A 21,250-nucleotide genomic window follows, 5' to 3' on the forward strand; every position below is an offset into this window, starting at 1 on the left:
TACAAATATGTATCTGAAAACATAGGTTAGAAATAAGCCACAGAGTAGTAAGCATGCTTTGGTGGACGTCTGTATGTCTTGTAAACAAACAGACTCGGATGTAGAAACGGATGTAGCGTAGACACTAATGTCCCATAGCCCGAAGGGATGCGACGCCCAAAGGGAAGCGACGCTTCAGACTGAAACGTCAAAATAAAATGACCGAAAAAGCCATTGCACCCCATCTTTAATAAAGAAGTTGCCACACACAGCCCACAGTGCGTCTTACTGAGGCTGCTGTCCAGACAGGCGCAGGTAGAAGTCATAGATGAGGGCAGGCAACTTGTGACTGACCAGGATCCAGTACTGGTACACCAGATAGTTGGAGGTGATGTTGGCGTTGGGCCGGCGGAATGCCTGCTCCAGAGGGTTCCTCTTGAAGGCAGACATGACATGGTGCTCTGGAGACATGGAGCATGTCGGGAGAACAGGGGTTAAAAATCACTTAAAGACAACGTTTGAATTGACCTATAGCTAAGCCCCTCCCCAAACTGCTATAGTCCAATCACAGCTAAGCATAACATGGGTTAGACAAACCTCTCCACCAATAGTTTTCCTATATGATAAAACATTGTTTTAAAAAAGAAATGCCACAAACATATTTTTCCACTGCATATGGAAGGCCTTGTTGACGGATTTGGAAGAGATTTTGAAGGCCTGGTTCCAAAAATTAACCAGTATTTAATGTGTAAAATCCATGATATTTACATTGGAATGAATGAGCCTTGCTGGAAAGTGTCCAAGTGGGAGAGGCCGGCGCTTAGCTATAGGTGAATTGAGAGGAAGTGGAGACAAATTTTGACAAGACCTGGCAACCCTTCTTTGACCATTTCAATAAGTAGCACGCAAAAAAAAAGGAAACTGGAGTGTTTTTTTGTATTATTTGAATTCTTTCAATATTTGTATTATTATGTATCCCTTTTTTTATTATAAAATTGTTTCATAGTGGCTCAGGCTCAGGGGTAGAGCGGCCTGTAGAGCGGCCGGATGGGAACCATGATGTTCCCAGATCAATCCCTGGCTCCCCCAGAGTTAGTGTCAAACTGTCAAAGTGTCCATGAGCAAGACTCTGAACCCCTAATTAGCCCTTCACTAAATCCCACCCCAAAAAGTGATTGTCCAATGCCAATCCAAATAGTTTAACAACGGTTGCTATGCAGGTCAAACTTTCTTCGCTGCTAACGTGCCTATTGGACAAGGATGGGTTGGGGAGGGACTTAGTGAAGGGCTAATTGCTCGCTTGGTTTCCTCTGCCATCGGTGTATGAATGTATGGGTGAGTCTGAACGCACAATCTATGTAAAACGCTTTGGATGAAAGCGCTATATAAATGCACCATTTACCATATTTGTCTCCACCAGGGGAAGGCATGGGGAGAGTATGTTTTGCACTCCGTCCATCCATCCGTGTGTGTGTGTCCTTTCGTCCGTTACCAGCTAATCTCTGGCACCGTTAACCCGGTCAATGCTAGCCTGGTTAATAAACCAGACCGAATCAGCCGTTGGCAAAAAAAAGTTTGCCTGCCAGCGCGACAGTGTTGTGTGATATTAGTCTGGCTTATTAGCCAGGCTAGGTCAATGCCAAACTTTGCGCACACACACTCCCTGGATGCCAACGATGAAACTCTGCCCCAAATCTTCCAGAACGGCCCGTTATAGCACCACCATGAGGCGGCTTTTCACATTTTTACCTACAACTGCACCGATCTGCGTGAAACGTTGCATGCACACTCCCTGGAGGCCAATGTGGTAGGCAACGTGGTCAGCTCACCACCGCTCAACGTTATTTCAGCTTTGGTGGTCAGCTCACCACTGAACATTGGCCAATGTGGTGGCCACAGAGGCTTGTTATAGTGCCACCAACAGGTGGATTTTTGCAAAACACATTTTTGGAATAATCCACCCGAGGGGCACTATTTCTAGTTGCTGGTGTGATTTTCATGTTTACCTCATGAGGATTATGTCACCCGAGACCCTTTTCTGCACAAAGGTCTGTGTGCCACATCTGTCACTGTTCTGATGGTGCACCTTTACGCACCTGCTGCTATTTCTAACATTACCTTTTGATTAGGCTTGCAGCTCTTGGTTCTCCAACACCGGCTCAATGTCACTAAAAACGAAACTTCAGACCTCCCCAAACGAACCCATCGACTACTACTCGGCCTAATATTGCATTTTATCATTTTGTTAAACCCCTCTAGTTTTGGTCATGGGTGGTCTGGCCGACTTGGTACTGTATAGCCTACAACAGAAAGCCAACTATTAGGGCATTTGAACACTGATGCCTGCCAGTCACAATGTGGGACAGGGTCTCAATTTGTGGGACGCCTGAAAAGTCTTGGAAATGAGGGACTGTCCCACGCAAAGGGGGACATCTGGTCAGCCTAGCCCCAAAACAGAGATGGCAGGTTGAAAGTGGATGAAATGACGTTATGATTTTGTGCAAAATGTTGGACTCTATACCCCCCAAACATATTCGTTGACCCCCGCACCAAGATGGGAAACGGTGCTATATATGCATGCAACCATGACGAAGTAACGGTGTGATATTATCAAGCCGGTTAATTGTTTCAAATCTTCCGCGAGCAGTGGACGTCTGTCTTTCTTTAGCTGGTCGCCACTGAATGGTGTGGCGGTCTGGTCGTGTTTGGTTAGCAGTGGTGGAAAAAGTACTCATTTGTTACTTAAGTAAAAGTATCAAAACTTACCCGAGTAAAAGTACCAAAGCATTGGTATCAAAATGTACTTAAAGTACCAAAAGTAGAAAGTACTCATTATGCAGAATGTATACAAATGTATACAAATCTTAGCAAATAGCAAATCTAGCAGATCTAAATTAGCCTCGCGTTGCGATACTAATATACCACTGCGCTGGGCTATATGCAACAGGGGCGGGTGAAGTGTGGCTGCGCCAGGCTAGATCTAAATAGGGTTAAAGTGGATAATGTATGATTTGTAATAATAATCAAAATGTACAAAGTAACTTAAGTTTACAAACAAATGTAGTGGCGTAAAAGTACAACATTTGCCTCTGAGATGTAGTGGAGTATTAGTAAAAGTACTGGAAATTGGACATACTCAAGTAAAGTGTACTTAAGTACAGTACTTGTACTTACTAGTTACTTTCCACCACTGTTGTTGATTAGCCTGATGCCTATAGCTCTTATCTGGGCCAGTGAGATAACACACCTGACGCCAGCCCCGCCCCCTTTTTCATGAACGGACCGTTGCAGAGACGAGGCCCAAATAAATCCTGCTGCCATCTGGTAGCAATTTCCACGGCGAAGGGAGTACATTTGATAATCTGTGAGAAGGCATAGCAGGAGAGCGAACGCCCCCTCGTCACCCTGATGTGATTAAACCTCTGCCTGCTTAACACCCATGACCTTCATTAGAATGTCTAACTGGACGGCTGGGATAGAATTTGTGGTTCATTTCATCTCTCGTCCATATTTTTTACCCCACATGTATTGCCTCAATACATGTGCATTAGCTCAAATGACGACAGCCGCAACGGGTCTAGAAGATTGACCGCTAATTCAACAACACCAAATCAATCAATTCAGCATTATTTGTCAATCTCACGGTTTGTTTTTGAGTGGTGCAATCACTCCTATAGACAGCCATGTGTGTCCCTGCCTGGGTCCCTGGGTCTGTCCGAGCACGAAAATAGCGTTTGGTTTGTTTTCACCACCAAGTGTCACTGTTGCGCATCCTAACACACACACATTAACTGTATTATGATGATTGAGGGTGTGATAGTACAGTACAGTGACAGTACAGTACAGTAGAGGGACCCCCTAGGGATCCCCACACAGTAACTCTGTCATTTCTCAACCGTTTCGGACGCGGGGCGGGTTTGCCGGAACTGGGCCGGCACCCTGGGCGAGTTCTGGGACTTCCAGGGACCCCCACACGGAGTTGCACCACTCACTTGACACGGGTGTGATTTTTTATCAGCACGCAGCGCTGATCAATGATCGGAATTTCTAGTCCTAGTCATGTGTAGGGGTGGTTCCCGAACCTCGAGACCAAGCAGGTACGGAACCGAACATGCTTGGGTACCGGGTACCCATTAAAAATAATTCAATTTCGGTTCTTCCCATCGGTTCCTACAGACATGCAGAGTCACGCGCTTTATTAATTTATTATTTATTCCCTTTTTATTCTATCCTTGATGTTGTTTACAGTAGATATATAGTATTGCTCAGAGTCTAAGGCCTATATTTGTTATTATAACAGTAACTAAGTAACTACTAAGTAGTAGTAAGAGGTAAAAAAGGAGAAAAAAAAGAATGCAGCTCAGTATCCACAAATGGCTCAACTGTTAAATAAAGGAGAGGATGTTAGTCTATTCATGTGTCTTAAACTAAATGCTTAAAAGAATAAAAGCTTTTTGTTAAACATTTGACCTCTTATTTAAGTTATATTATACCATTTTGGAACCGAAATCGATAAGCAGAACCGGAATCGGTATTGAACTCAAAAAGATCCTAACGATACCCATCCCTAGTCATTTTCACGATTGGCTGGCCTCTAAGCCAACAGGAGACTAGCCCTATTCGGCCAATGGGACACTTAAGCCCGCTCTGCTCTCCCCACCGAACCAAACGGAAAGCAGAAAAGCCCCACTAAGGTACAATATGCAAGAGAATGGAATGAATGAAATCTCGAATATAATCAGTGCCAAATCCATTTTGCTTCGAATTGTAAGGTAGAAGTCCCTGCATGGATTTCCTGCATCTGGAAATGTAATTTCCAGGTCCTTCCACCAGGTGGCAGACTGCCACTGTGTGACATTCACAACCACACTACAGTACAACATGACATCACTGTGCCAAAGTCAAGATACTGGAGTATTGATTTTTGCAGTGGTGTAAAGTACATTTACTTAAGTTCTGTACTTAAGAACAATTTTGAGGTATTTGTACTTTACTCCACCACATCTCAGAGCCACTACTCCTCTAATCCACTACAATTATTTGAAAACTTTAGTTACTAGTTACTTTGGAGATTTGATTAGAAAAAACATACATTAACCACTTCAACCCTAAATACATTTCAACCATTTGAAAATAGACGATCTACAAGCTTACAATGAGAGTACATTTTGAATTCCGAACTTGAACTTGTAACAGAGTAGTTCTACATTGCAGTATTGATACTTTTACTATAGGTTTAAATACAGCAGATCGACAAGCTCACACAATGCATTGCAATGTGACGCGTTGTGAGCTTATAAGTCGGTATTTGCAGTATTTCTACTGTATATAGGATAATGTAGGGCACCAGCAGGCAAGGATATGACAGATGTGGTCCAATAATCCACCATATGGGCAACTAATTATCCACTCGCTTCGAATATCAACCGATAATCACCAGTCTGTTACTCTGTTCCTAACAAGACCATTCATTGCAGCCAGTATGGACATGTCCTACATATAATACTGCCTACCGCATAGTAGGCGACTAGGAAATGGGAAAGTGAAATTACCGCCGCCGAAGTGAAACTGACTTACATGGCCAGTTAAGACTGATATGAGGTTATAGGGGAATTACGTGGCCAGTTAAGACTGCTATGAGGTTATAAGGGAATTACATGGCCGGTTAAGACTGAGGTTAGGGTTAGATTTAGTTAGTAATAGTCGGACAACGCTGACAACGTCAGTATGTGGAAATGTCCATACTGGCTTCATTGAATGGTGTTGATAACGGCTGATGACGGACATTAAAGGGACACTTCACCCTTTTTGCACACACACACACACACACACACACACACACACACACACACACACACACACACACACACACACACACACACACACACACACACACACACACACACACACACACACACACACACACACACACACACACACACACACACACACACACACACACACACACACACCTTACTTCCTTTCTGGACTACATGTTGTCTCAGTAAAGGCTCATTCATGGTCTGGATGTTCAGTGGTGAGCTGACCACCAAAGCTGAAATAACGTTGAGCGGTGGTGAGCTGACCACCGGAGCTGAAATAACGTTGAGCGGTGGTGAGTAAAAACAGAGAGAAGGGCTGGGGCGGTGGCGGTGGTTTGCTCTTCACTGCGGCTCGTGACGTCATGTTGTAGTTCGGTGGTCACCTCACCACCGAAAATCCAGACTATGAATGAGCCTTAAGACAGCCTTCCCCCTATACACCAAGGTTATTTAAAAGAGGTTAGGAAGCGAAAACCGTACGGTGGACTCCATGTTGCTCCCTGGAAGGAAAGAAACATGCGCAACTTCCACGTTCAGCTTCCTTGGTCTCAATTGCGCATGTTTCTTTCCTTCCAGGGAGCAACATGGAGTCCACCGTACGGTCTTCGCTTCCTATCCTCTTTTAATAGTCCTTGCTATACACAAGGAGGAGCAGTGCACCAAAGCATTATGGGAATTGTAGTCCAGGAAGGAAGTAAGCCCAGTGTCTGTGACATCATGGACACTGCTAAAATCTAAAATATCTAAAACCACATATTACACACAAAGACCCCAAGAAAGAGTTCTAAATCTTCTAAACGTCATTAACATCTTTTTGAAAAAAGTGTCCCTTTAAAAAAGGAGATGCCGCTAAATTATCCTCAAGCTAAACACAACTAGGCCTACTGTACTGTACTGTACTGTACTGTACTGTACTGTACTGTACTGTACTGTACTGTACATACATACCGATCTGTCCCCAGTGGAAGGGGTTGATGCCGCCAGTTGTGCAGTTGTACACCAGCGCAGTTTTAGGTCTGCAAGACAGAACAGAAAGGATGACAACTTTGATAATTGGATAATTTACATCATATATGTCCGTCTGTCTGAGCAAATCGACATATTACTGTACGTCATGATGATGTACGATGATAAGAGCGCCCCTCACTTCACACGGGTGTGATTTTTATACAGCTTTTGTCCCCACACGTCTCATATTTGCCATTGACAATGAAAGGAGAAATTAGGTCATATTTCCCTCAAATATGACGTAAATTTGTGGCACAAACACAAACATTAAATGTCATTGACAATGAATGGAGAATGTAAGTCATATGTGGACGGACGAGCAAATCAGCTTTATATAGCTCACAAATTATATATATGTATGTATGTATGTATGTATGTATGTATGTATATACATACATTCAATTGTCATCTTACATTATCATGATAGATGAGGTTTTTTTAAACATTGTATCATGGTTAAAAGATAACAATAACATAAGTTGACACATTAATTCATGAAGAAGTATATTCATTTCTTATTGGATGATGTACGACAACAAGAGTGCCCCTCACTTCACACGGGTGTGATTTTCTTTTAAAGATCTGTTTTTGGCTTTTCTGCCTTTATTGATAGTATCAGTGTAGACTGACAGGAAAGAGGGAGAGAGAGAAGGGGAGAGACATGCAGCGAATGTCGTCATGAACGGGACTCGAACAGCCCCCCTAGAGGCCTACCTGTGTACTGAGGTGTACCAGCCCCCCCCCTAGAGGCTTACCTGTGTACTGCGGTGTACCAGCCCCCCCTAGAGGCTTACCTGTGTACTGCGGTGTACCAGCCCCCCCCCCCGCCCCCCCTAGAGGCCTACCTGTGTACTGCGGTGTACCAGCCCCCCCCCCCCCCCCCAAGAGGCCTACCTGTATACTGCGGTGTACCAGCCCCCCCCCCCCCCCCGCCCCCCCTAGAGGCCTACCTGTGTACTGCGGTGTACCAGCCCCCCCTAGAGGCCTACCTGTGTACTGCGGTGTACCAGCCTGCAGCCCCCCCCCTAGAGGCCTACCTGTGTACTGCGGTGTACCAGCCTGCAGCCCCCCCCCCCCCCCCTAGAGGCCTACCTGTGTACTGCGGTGTACCAGCCTGCAGCCCCCCCCCCCCCCCCCCTAGAGGCCTACCTGTGTACCAGCCTGCAGCCCCCCCCCCCCCCCCCCCTAGAGGCCTACCTGTGTACTGCGGTGTACCAGCCTGCAGCCCCCCCCCCCCCCTAGAGGCCTACCTGTGTACTGTGGTGTACCAGCCTGCAGCCCCCACCCCCCCTAGAGGCCTACCTGTGTACTGCGGTGTACCAGCCTGCAGCCCCCATCCCCCCTAGAGGCCTACCTGTGTACTGCAGTGTAGCAGCCTGCAGCCCCCACCCCCCCTAGAGGCCTACCTGTGTACTGCGGTGTACCAGCCTGCAGCCAGGGTCAAGTTGATGACAACATCGACGGGGACCAGGTCGGCCACGGCGTCATTGTTGGCCCTCATGGTGCGCAGGATGCCCTTGCCGGCCTGGCAGGAGGAGGAAAATAAGGACATCAACTCCTTCCCCGCCACGTTTAAGGTCAAGTTTAGTCGCTTCGCTGCCACCATAGAGCTTTTCAGCCGTAAGCCGTTATTTTGAAGAGCCACCAGGTGATTCGGTGAACTGGTAGTGACAATCAATCATTTCCGGGGCAGCCGGCGGGGAGATACTTTAGCTTCCGTCAGAATTGCTTATATACTACCGCGAGTTCGCTGGGATTTTTTTTACTGAGCTCCTAAACCATTGATGTTCTGTATTATCACCTCAATCTAAGCTTCAATTCCGAGAAAAATGCAGTCATTAGTCAAACAAAAGATACGTTCATTCATTAATGGGATCCATGGTGATCACTAGAAAAGCCATGACATGCTTTTACTCACAGCGATGAAGACTCCACTGGGCCCGTTGAAGTTGTCGATCCAGCCCTGAAGAACATGCACAGGACAGGGGCTTAGACTTTAATTGTGATCCTTGAAACAAATAACTCAAAATAAATCCATCTCTCCCGGGTGTTAAAAAGATAACCATGCATTTGGAGGTTGTTAATGTAGTGTAATTTTAACCACTTTCTTGAACTGCTCATTTGGTTATTCAAAAATAGCAGAAACACAAGCACATAACGTGCCAATTCGGCACCACACTATGAGCTTGTAGATACACTAGTTTTGAGAATTTGCAATAGAAAATAGCCGATCTACAAGCTCACAATGCGCCGCGATGCGAGGCATTGAGCCCTCGCATCGCCCAGCCCAGAGAGGAACTCACAGGGAAGGGCTCCTGCCAGCTGGCTCCCACTATGGAGGGTCTGATGATGCCGATGTTGATCTTGCTCTGCTCCCTCTGCACCACACACTCCGCCAGCGCCTTGGTGTAGGTGTAAGTGTTGGGCCGGTCGCCGATGAGCCGCGGAGTGATGTCACGCACGATGCCGTCGTCCATCCACCTGTGTGTGTGTGTGTGGGGGGGGGGGGGGGGTTTAGTGGCACAAAAAAAAACGCCGGAATTCATAGTGCATTTCATAATGTAGACAACTAGGGGACTGCCAAATCAGGTAAGATCAGAACCTGATGAATATGAAGAGTGAAATTGCATATTGTCGCTGCTTGTCTCATCTCCATATTATTTTTATAAATACAAAAAAGCACCTTCTTGTTTGGCCTCTGCCTCAACGCGTTGTGACTAAATGTGATTTAGGGTTATTATTCAAAAGACTATGAATAAAAACTAAATCAAAATTTGCTGTCAAACAAACGCTAGTCTGTTCCCAACAACAACAACACGGCCATCCACTACTCACTCGAGGGATTCGATGAGCTTCCGGGGCTCGACGGGCGGCGGGTAGATGACCTCGTCAATGTGCCTGCGGTTGCAGTTGGCGTAGGCGGTGGAGATGTGGATAAAGGCCTCCAGGTGCTGCATCTGCTGGGCCAGCGTGAGCAGCTGTTGTGTGGCGATCACGTTCAACTGCAGGGCGTGTCTGCGCGCGTCGTCCAGGAGAGAGAGAGAAGAGACACCCATGTGTCAATTAGCCCTTCGCTAAACCCCACCCCTAAAGTGATAGTCCAATGCCAATGCAAACAGTTTAGCAACCGTTGCAAAGGATGGCAAGCTTTCGTCACCTCATAGCCGTCAAGTGTTATTTTGCATGGCTGGGTGTCGTTGAACACATACTGTGTACACAGCTTAACGACGGGAAAGTTACACGACTCACCCACCCAGGTGATGGCAATAATACTAATCGCCGCAGTCTTACCGTGCAGTTGTTAAAGTTGATTTAGTTGGATACTGTTTCTCCCTCTAACATTTCCTCGTATTTCGAGTTTATCCAAGGTGCTTTACAGAGATTGTGTATTACATTCACCCTTTCACACACATTCACACACCGATGTCGGAGGAAACCATGCAAGGCACCCACCTGCACATTGGGAGCAATTAGGGGTTCAGAGTCTTGCTCAAGGACACTTCAACACCAACTCTGGGGGAGCCCGTGTTCGAACTGGGAACCTTGCGGTTCCCATCCGGTCACACTACTCCTGAGCCACTGCCGCTCCGTGCATTGTCAACATGCACATTTGTCCAGTGCATAGCCTACTGCAGGCCTGGTTGACTAGATTTAGAATACATTTTGAAGCTCTTGCTGTTGAAATGATCGAAATCCCATCATTTTACATGCATATTCAATGGGTGAGAAGGAAAGCTTGCCATGTCTCCTCTCTTAGTGACCGTTGCTAATGTGCCTATTGGACGAGGACGGGCTGGGGAAGGACTTAGCAAAGTTCTTAACTAACAAATTAACCACTTCAGAAGCAGAATCAACTTCATTGTCACATCATGGAGATTCTGACAATAAGGCGGCAGTGGATCAGGGGTAGAGTAGGTAGAATGGCCGGATGGGAACCACAAGGTTCCCAGTTCGATCCCAGGCTCCCCCAGAGTTAGTGTCGAAGTGTTCTTAAGAGCAAGACTCAACCCCCTAATTGGTCCTGATGAGCAGGTTGGTGCCTTGCATGGTTTCCTCCGCCATCTGTGTGTGGATTAGTGAATGTAATGCACAATCTATGTAAAGGGCTTAGCATAAAAAAGCACTATATAAATGCACCATTTACCATTTATAATAAAGTTGATTCACAGCCACTGCAGTCATTGAAAACATGAACAACAAAACGTGAAATGGCAAAAATAAATGATCCATAAGCTCAAGGCAGGTAAGATCATAAAGGATTGGAATGTTGTAAAACTTGTAAAACTGCTATTTTCCATGTTTATGTATTAGATTTTACTTTTAAAGAATACGTTCAAACAGAGGGGGCAAACTCCCGCTATTCTCCTGAAGAAGTTGTTTGTCTTATCATTATTTTTACTTCAAACAATTCTGTTTAACTGCCTCTTATTCAGCAATAACTATCAGCATAAACGTCCATCCATATCGTCAGGCAGACACACAATCCTGACTTGTAACCACTTCCTTCCTCTATACTTGGTAAACTAATACTTAGTTGACCAGGCAGCATTGGCTCTGTACTTGGTCCACTCTTTTTGTCCCCCACTACACCCAACTCTGCTATTTCCGCTGAATGTTAGCCTCAGAACAGGGTTATGCTATGATGAGCAGATCATGCTTTCACAGAAGACACGCTGTACTGGCTTCTATGGAATCCAAATGGCTGAAATCCGTCGCCGCGACTGAGAACTTTAATCCATGAGTCTAGCTGCTCAGCTTCGCCCCACACTGAGCCATCAGTCACAGCAACAGGCGTCACACCTCCCAATACCGCCTGAAAGAAGCCCAACCGTGACGGTTGTCCCACGCGACAGATGTAATCTATCTAGCTCCATGCAAACATGCTGCTGGTGCCTGGCTGGTGGCTCAGCCAGTTGGGGTGTGTGTGTGTGTGTGTGTGTGTGTGTGTGTGTGTGTGGGCCATGTGCTTACGCCTTGCCTTGTGATCGCAAGCGGACCAGGGTTTGAGTTCGACGACTCCTGTCTTGTCTGCTGTTGTCTCGCAAGTCTTTCCTCTCTCTGACCTTGGTTTCCTGTCTCTCTGCGCTCTACTATTTGAAATGGAGCGTAACACATTGTCGCCTTCTTAAACAAAATGGCCTACGTAATCTTTTTAAGGTTTTCAGATTTTTTTAAAATAAAACTGATCCAAACTGAACCAAAACAAAACTACTGGTATATGATAGTTCAACAATTGTCTATTAATATATACACTGTCTGTGTTATGTTATGTAACATAATATTACATATACTGTAGGAATAAACCTTGATAAGCCAATTTACGTAGTCTACTGACGTACTCCTGACTACGTCACAAAACCATTGACTTAGGCCAAAACAAAAATACCTATTTTGGCCTAAGTCAATATACTAAAAGGGACGGGATCAACATGATCCTTTTCAATTAGGATTTGCCCAGAGGTGGCCACAGTGTCATGTTTTACCAGAGGTGGCCACAGTGTCATGAGGAGCTGACTGATTTTACCAGAGGTGGCCACAGTGTCATGAGGAGCTGACTGATTTTACCAGAGGTGGCCACAGTGTCATGAGGAGCTGACTGATTTTACCAGAGGTGGCCACAGTGTCATGAGGAGCTGACTGATTTTACCAGAGGTGGCCACAGTGTCATGAGGAGCTGACTGATTTTACCAGAGGTGGCCACAGTGTACCAGAGGTGGCCACAGTGTCATGAGGAGCTGACTGAAAGAAAAACATGACGTAGGCCATTAGTTTAGGCCCACCTCCATTGGTGTAGATTAACACCAATTGGTATTTTATAGAGCTTTAGATCGATCGAGTCGAGATAATACTCACATTAGTGCACCATCTTGAATTTCTCAGGCACACCAGCGCCCACTCTGTTACTTTCAATGGCCTATATGCACAGTACAATTCCTCGTCCCAGATGGCATTTCTGGTCAAATCAAGGTTCATTCCACGGCCCATAGATCCTTGCGATGAGGCTTTCTCGTTGCCCGACCGCAAGACCGGAAATGGATGCGACAACACACACAGTAGTACAGTAGTAACATCCGGTCGCAGGTGTTTGGCTCTTCAAAATAAGGGTTGAACAGGGATAAATCCTGTTTTCCCTGGCGGGAAAGTGGAAGGTGACATTTTATGTCCCTCACATGTGCAATTTAGAGTCCAAATCCATGGACACTGAGCACTTCAAATAACAATTCTCCAGAGCTGACCAGCGACGTCGGGGAGCTTACAGGAACATGAGCCGTGTGCCAGCTAGACCAGCAGTCATAGTGGTGCAAAGGATGGCAGTCAACTGCAGCAGAACTCATTAAGTACGCCAGCACAACATATGGACAGGAGCACTGTGCCCAGCAGCATTCAGTTACAGTGCAGCAGCCTGGGGCAGCAGCAGCAGCGAGGTGGTGTAATGAATGTCAACTGTCTTCATCAGAATCACTTGCCTGTAAACTAAGGCAGGAAAAGAGCTAGTTTGCCAATGGCATGTAGGAAAAGGGTTATTGAAGCAGTCTTTCTTTCTGTGTTGGACTATGGAGAAGTCTTATATATAGAAAAGCTGTCCCTTCTCTCCTGAAGCCCATGGATACAGTATATCATTCATCTCTGCGATTAGTATCTAGTGAACATTATAGGGCTTATCACTGTATCCATGATAGAAAAGGGTTGGCCTTCCTTGGCCGACAGTCGAAACAAACACTGGTACCAGTATATTTTTATTAAGGCAATTAAACGATGGGACTTTACCATTGTATTTTAAAAGCTCTGCTGGATTGGAAATTCTGTACCATATAGGACACACTCCATGCAGTGACCGACTGGCTCACACTAAAAGTGCCCAAAGTAAACTCTGAACTGTGGAAAGCCTTTTGTTTTAATGCCCCAACCACCTGGAATGACGTACAGCTTAAATTAAAGATCTGTTCTCGCATAACATACGGTCAATTTTAATATTTGATTGCAGACCGACCCACAAGTGTCTGCAACCAGACCGACCCACAAGTGTCTGCAACCGCTTTTGAACTTCTGTTGCATAGGGATAGGGAAACGTTTCCAATTTGTTTTGTTTTAATCATTGATGTGAATATTGATGTGAGAATTAAATTGTACTGCGACTCGACGACATTGCAAATGAGGGCAACCTCAATGTATTGTGAGAATAAAAAATTGAAATTAAATGAATGAAAGATCAATGGACTATTGGACTCTGACTCACTGGCATCACAACGGTATACAGCACTTAGACTGACTCACTGGCATCACAACGGTATACAGCACTTACTGACTCACTGGCATCACAACGGTATACAGCACTGACTCACTGGCATCACAACGGTATACAGCACTGACTCACTGGCATCACAACGGTATACAGCACTTAGACTGACTCACTGGCATCACAACGGTATACAGCACTTAGACTGACTCACTGGCATCACAACGGTATACAGCACTTAGCTAAATGATATTGACTGTGTGCAGTAACAACAAGCCATTTGATTCACTTTTAGTTTTCTGTAGCACCCTTTAACACAGCCGACGCTAATCGCGTATCAATACGTTATCAATTAATCAAACGTCCGGTGCGAACCACGTATGCATACGTTCTAATCACTTTTTTATAGCATACTTTCATTCATCTTTTTACCCACCCGGACAATGAAGAACCATCCCCCTATCATTGCTGCTTAGTCCCGCTCACGTGATCAGAAAAAAAAACAAAAAAAAAAAAAACCCCTCCCCTCCTGAAAACAGGAGGGCGGGCCGCTTTACGTGTAGAAGCCGGTGTAAAATGGATGCGCCCATGCCGATCTAGTCGGTGTGTGAAAAGAATCAAATTTCACCTAACCTCGCCTCACCAGGCTTTCCTCCACCTATTGGCTTTTACCCAACACTATAGTACTCGATTCCCCCCTCCCCTCCTGTTTCTCCTGCAGGAGGAGGGCCTTGCGAGATGGGGGCTCTGTCCTGGCTCTGTCTCTCGGAAAAAAACATGATGAACGGATCGCTGCCTAAACACATATGCACCGGATCCGATCGGCATTGCATTGCATAACACACATGGACAGATGCATGTTTCCTTCTTCATACTGTAGCGACCAAACGATCCCCGAGCCTACAATACTACAAACTAACAAACGAACTACAGTATCGAGAGGGGCCGCCATGACAACAGAAAGTCTACCGTTGGGGGATCACGTATCGCCATGCAGAGCCGTCATAATCGGAGATCGCTCGGACGTGTGATTGTAACGCTTTTTTATTCATTATAATTGTAGTGATAAGACCGCAATGAACGCATCGGGGACGTAATCGACCCGGGTGTAATGTATAACGAACTTTTCCGCGTCCTAAACCGTGGTGTTGTGATCCGTTGTCGTCGACATCACAGCCGGGTGAATCTTTTTTTTTTTCTCCATCGCCCCCAACCTGCATGCCCAGGCATGTTCCCCCTATACTAGCTTGAAAAACAAAATCAGCTGATGATGACAATGACAATGTCTCACCGTTATACTATAGTTCTGAACCGAACGGTGGAATGGGACTTTTTATAGCCGTACGGATCAAGACTTTTGCTGCCCAATGTGCCCATGAACCCCCCCCCCAATGTTTTGCGATCAAGACAATGAGGCAATCATCATCATAATCTAAAGAAAGCAGAGTTATGAAGATTTATAGTCAGACATTGACAGGCAGATATAACAATAAACACAATAAATATGCTATACATCCTATACACCGAATGAAAGCCCTGAATGTGTACTTTTACGAGGAAAAGAGTAAACATTGATCCCATGTACAGTCTGTCATAAATTGGTTACTGGGTGGATGCACATTGCGCCCACCAGATATAACTGCAGAGAAGACATGGACCCGAACTCAATATTCACAAAATAAGGCCTATAGCGACATATAAATACTATATACCGTATGAAACAGAAGACTCTCTGCTTTCATAAGAAAAAAACTTCTACTGTAGTAATAATAAAAATCACACCCATGTGAAGTGAGTGGTGCAACTCTGTCCCATATTCTGTTCTCTGCTTATTCAATACAGCTCGCTATATACGGACTGAGGCAGAAAGTCATGTAAACCTTTTATTTACAGTTTGGTCTGTAAACTTCTACTGTAATAATACAAATCACACCCCTGTGAAGTGAGCGTTGCAACTGTTCTGTACTTATTCACTACAGCTCGCTATATACGGACTGAGACAGAAAGTCATGTAAACCTTTTATTTACAGTTTGGTCTGTAAACTTCTGCACTACGATAGGACGGAGAACTCCGTTTACGCCGCTCGAGGTGTTAATCAGGGGCTGACAACTCGAGGCTATGAACATTAAATGAAGGAAAAACACAACACAACACAGTATATCAACATTCGGTCCAGTTCGGTCAGTGTTCATTTCTTAATATCCTCTTCAAACTGTGAATACTCTTCCTGTTTGCTCTCTAAACCACGAATGCACTCCAGTCAACCCCAAGCATCCGCATAAGGGTCACTCGCCGCTACCAAAAAAACAATAACCATGTGCTAAATTGTCACTTTACTGTCATCTGGGGACTCCCCCCGCCACCGCAAAAAAAATAATATGTGTGTGTGTGTGTGTGTGTGTGTATATATATATATAACTTCCGACCCACAGGTTGTGAACGGTTGCATTAGCAAGAGCGGTGTGGTGTATGTGTGTGTTCTCACTTGAGCGGCTCGTCGAATCGGATGGTGGCGGCACAGTGGAAGATGATGTTGACTTGGGCGGTGAGTGTCTCCACGTCTTCGGGGCTGATGGCCAGGCCGGGCTGCATCAGCTCGCTGCTGATGGGGATGATCTTCTGATGGAAGTCTGGGTCCTCCTCACGCACGCGGTCAAACAGCTGTCCGACACACACAAATTACAATTCATTTAGCAGGGAAACAAATGTAGTGGGGTTGACACACACACACACACACACACACACACACACACACACACACACACACACACACACACACACACACACACACACACACACACACACACACACACACACACACACACACACACACACACACACACACACACACACACACACACACACACACACACACACACACACACACACACACACACACACACACACACACACACACACACACACACACACACACAACTTTTATTTAATGTCCACATGACGGTTAGACTGCAGGTGTCACTGTTGTGCAGCAGACAGTATATGAAACGGCATCTCAAGAATAAACCAGAAAGTGAACTCGGGAAAGGAAAGAGGTAGGAAAGAGGGAGTCTTCTTTCCTTTCGGCTTTTCCCTTCGGAGGTCGCCACAGCGAAACATCTGCCTCCATCTCACCCTGTCCTCTGCGTCCTCTTCTCTCACACCAACTAACTTCATGTCCTCTTTCACTACATCCATAAATCTTCTCTTTGGCCTTCCTCAGGCCTCCTGCCTGGCAGTTCCAACCTCAACATCCTTCAACCGATCCTTCAACCGATCCTCACAGACTATCCCTCCTCTAGTCTGTACAGTCCAAACCATCTCAGTCTGGCCTCTCTGGCTTTATCTCCACAACATCTGACATGCGCTGTCCCTCTGATGTACTCGTTCCTGATCCTATCCATCCTTGTTACTCACAGAGAGAACCTCAACATTTTAGTCTCTGCTACCTCCAGCTCTGCTTCCTGTCTTTTCCTCAGTGCGACTGGCTCTAAACCATACACATGGCTGGTCTCACCACCGTCTTCTTGCATACCTTCCCTTTCATTCTTGCTGATACTTTCCTATCACACCTGACACTTTTATCCACCCATTCCAACCTACATGCACTCGTTTCTTCACTTATTTTCCACAGGGATTGTTAATGCAGGACGTTGTTAGTATCCTCCTTATCTTACAAGCTCACATCGTGTTGCGGTGTAATGTGTTTGTGGATCGTTTGGATGTTTTTCTTCTCTTTTGTTTTGGACAAATATTCTCTTGTGGTGATTCCTGGAACAAAGTAATTTCAAATGAGGGTTCACAGGAAAATACATGTCAATTTGGTGGTATGAAAATGTTTGAGAACCACTGGTCTAAGACACAAGTGAAGTGAGTACGTCTGAAACAGTACTTTGATCTTGCTAACCTATTAGATGCATTATATAAAATAATAATATTAATGTATCTGATCTTTTGCAAGTGATCCGTCACAGATCTGTGTTCAGACTGGCAGCCAAATCCAGCCTGAATCAGATCTGACACATCCATATTGGAATCTGATTTGTTTTAAATAAGTCTAAACGTCTCAAAGGAAGGCCGTGGCTCAGTGGTCCAGGCACCTTGGCCAGTAGTCCAAGTATGGCAGTGTGCCGCAGGTTCGACTCCCGATCCCAACGGCCCTTACTGCATGTCACTCCCCCATCTCTCTCCCCCCCATTTCCTGTCAGCCTACTGTCTGTCCATCTATAAAAAATATAAAATAAAGGCGAAGGGGGTATGGCTTTACCAAACCTGAGGGAATATTTTAATGCAGCACAACTCAGACCACTACTGTATATATGAAATTGGAGAAAGATCTGGACCCAATTACTAAATTTACAATTGAAATTTGGAATACAATAGTTAAAAAATACAAGCTGGAAAAGGAAACAAAAATTATTAGTTGGCTGGCATATGATTCTCGTTTCAAACCGAGAATCTATGACCAGGGATTTAAACGATGGGCAACATGGAAGGATATTACAGCAGTATGTACGGTGATAGAAATGCAGAGTTTTGAAAATGTAAGGATAAAACATGACTTAGATAAACATGAGTTTTTTCGATACTTGCGCAAATGAGGGATTACTATGAAAAAGAGATACAAACGGACTCAAGGAATGAGGTTATTAGGATTATGGTTCAGGCATATGAAAAGAAAAAGGGTAGAGTAATCTCAGCTCTGTATCAAGGTTTGATGCCAAGTAAAGAAATATCTACCCTATATATTAAGGAGAAGAGGGAAGCTGGATTTGGGGTGCGAGTTACGGATGAGGACTGGTACAATATATGTAAAACACAGTGCACGGCCACAAGCTCTAGAACGTGGAGGGAATTCTGCTGGAAGAATATTACCAGATATTTCATAACTCCAAAGATTACAGCAAGAATGCAGTCTAAACAACAATCATGCTGGAGGTTATGTGGAAGTATAAATGTTGACCACGAACACATATTTTGGAATTGTCCTAAAATAAGTAATTATTGGGACAATGTATGGTCAGAGATAAAGAAGATACTAAGCTATGAGATACCTAAGACTAGTGTACAGCTACAAACTAGCTGTACCTGAGTGATTTATCACAGGATAATACGCAGAGAGAAGATATGTACCTGGTCAAAGTATGATTGGCAGCTAGTACAAAAGGCAATTACAAGGCTATGGTACAAACCAGAACCTCCAGTTTGTGAGCAGTGGCTGAGCATTGTGGAGGTGATATTTGTAATGGAGAAACTAACTCATGCTAACTCATTGAGACTCATTGCGACTACAAGAGGAAATATTCATTGAAAAATGGGAGAAATTGACAGAAACCAACAGAACGACACCAATGTTAACAATGATGGACATTCATAAATGGACTGGAATATGTTGTTTATTAATGATGCACTGTAACTGTCATTTTATGTTTTTACCTGCAAATAAAAATTAAGTTTAAAAAAAATACAAATAAATAAAGGCGAAAGCCACAAAAATAAATAAAAAATAAAATAAAATAAACCAGTGCAACCACAGAGTAGGTTTTAAGCATCTAACGGTAACCCATTAACAGTTTGACGGCCGCTAATTGTTTAATCGAGTGTTCCACTGCGCGTAAAACGCTATACCCGACATTTGTTTAATGCGTTTAATTCTCCGTTTTAAAATAATTAAAAAGAAACAGCGGATTTATCCGGGACCTGATGACGAGACCGTCGCGTTATGATGACGAAATCAAGTCATCATCTGGGCTGCTAGGGCTTCTGGGAAATTGAGCTCAATGTAAGTGGACGGGGGGTTTGTTTGGACTACAATGCCTCATAGAGGCGGATCCTGTACCGCATTGTAATGGCCGCAGGTGTGGATGATCATAACATGCCGAAAATTGTTCGCCAGATTTTTGTCGTTGAAAGCTGCAAATACTTCAGCGTATGCTCTAAAGGTAATAAAACAATCTCGGCAGCGTAGAATATTTGATTAAATAGCGGGTAACGCGTTTTATAGAGTCAAACTGTTAAGACATGAGACCAGATGTCTTCTAAATCCTGACAGTGTTCCGAAAAACCTATGTTTCTATATCAGTGGTGCTCAGCCTTTTCATGTCAAGGACCCCAAAATTATATAGGAGACCCCCTATCTTAAAATATACTGTTCCAGGGACCAGCCGCCCCCAGAACCAAAGATGAGTTTAAAACGTTTGCTGTGAAATAATATATATTCAAAGATTTACACCACATTTTCACGATTACATTTATTTTCGCAGATCTTACAAGCTTGTAGATCTGCTATTTTTCAATAGCTAAAGTTTAAAATAATGGTTAAAAGCTACGGTGATACAGATGCGTTCCAGGTCTTAATGGTTTGACCAATCATCCATCCCATTTGTCACAAACGTGACAGATTGCATAAAGTGAGTGTGATTGACGATGGCATGTGTGTGAATCCGACACGGCCATTGTCACACTGCTAGTCGTGGTGCTACTTTTATGCGGCGTCTGTCACACACCCACACGCACGCACACACGCGCATGCATGCACGCACGCGCATGCATGCACGCACGCACGCAACGCACACAGAGCAAAGACAAAGGCCAGCTTGTGCCTTCATTCCACCTGTTACACCACTGTTTGTTAGCCATGTGTGCACGCCCAGCATTCCAGGGTGGCTGTGTGTGTGTGTGTGTGTGTGTGTGTGTGTGTGTGTGTGTGTGTGTGTGTGTGTGTGTGTGTGTTCCAGGGTGGCTAGGTGGGTGGAGGATTATGTGAACTCTGATCTGGATTTAGATCTCTTACTAAAATGACACCGGCGGCTGCATGACTTTCTGTCGCACGCGACACAGTGGTGGAAAAAGCATACTCACATTTCTTTTTTACTTTTAGTAAAAAAATATATCAATACCACAATATAGAAATACTCCGTTACAAGTAAATAAATATAAAATGTACTTGAGTCAAATTACAAAGGTATTGGAATCAAAACGTACAAAAGTAGAAAGCACTCACTATGCAGAATGTCCTGTTTGAAGTTATGAAATGTATACAAAAATATTTTGAAAATAGCGGATCAATAGTGGATGTGAAACGGTACGAGTCGACTGCACTGTGTGTGTGTGTGTGTGTGTGTGTGTGTGATCGTCCTCCTGTTGCTGCGGTCGAGTGGCCGCATGCGAGACGCTGACTGCAGGCGACAGAGAAGGTCAGCCGGT

At 44.7% G+C, this 21,250-nt stretch overlaps 1 protein-coding gene across 2 annotated transcripts in view; it reads right to left on the bottom strand.

The window, feature by feature from the left end:
* The window catches only part of LOC306916196 (fatty acyl-CoA reductase 1), a 67,860-nt gene that overhangs the window by 4,453 nt on the left and 42,157 nt on the right, over positions 1-21,250 (bottom strand). For both annotated transcript variants that reach the window (XR_013788959.1, XM_079494007.1), the window contains exons 3-9: positions 16,533-16,708; positions 9,645-9,824; positions 9,113-9,290; positions 8,728-8,772; positions 8,216-8,334; positions 6,750-6,817; positions 269-440 (exon numbers count right to left, since the gene is read on the bottom strand). Coding sequence is in view for 1 of the 2 variants with exons in the window: in XM_079494007.1 (XP_079350133.1) it covers positions 269-440; positions 6,750-6,817; positions 8,216-8,334; positions 8,728-8,772; positions 9,113-9,290; positions 9,645-9,824; positions 16,533-16,708 (938 nt within the window). In the remaining variant the exon portion in view is untranslated. The remainder of the gene's footprint in view (positions 1-268; positions 441-6,749; positions 6,818-8,215; positions 8,335-8,727; positions 8,773-9,112; positions 9,291-9,644; positions 9,825-16,532; positions 16,709-21,250) is intronic.

The sequence above is a fragment of the Electrona antarctica genome (assembly GCF_951216825.1).
Source record: "Electrona antarctica genome assembly, chromosome: 23".
Lineage (NCBI taxonomy): Eukaryota > Metazoa > Chordata > Actinopteri > Myctophiformes > Myctophidae > Electrona > Electrona antarctica.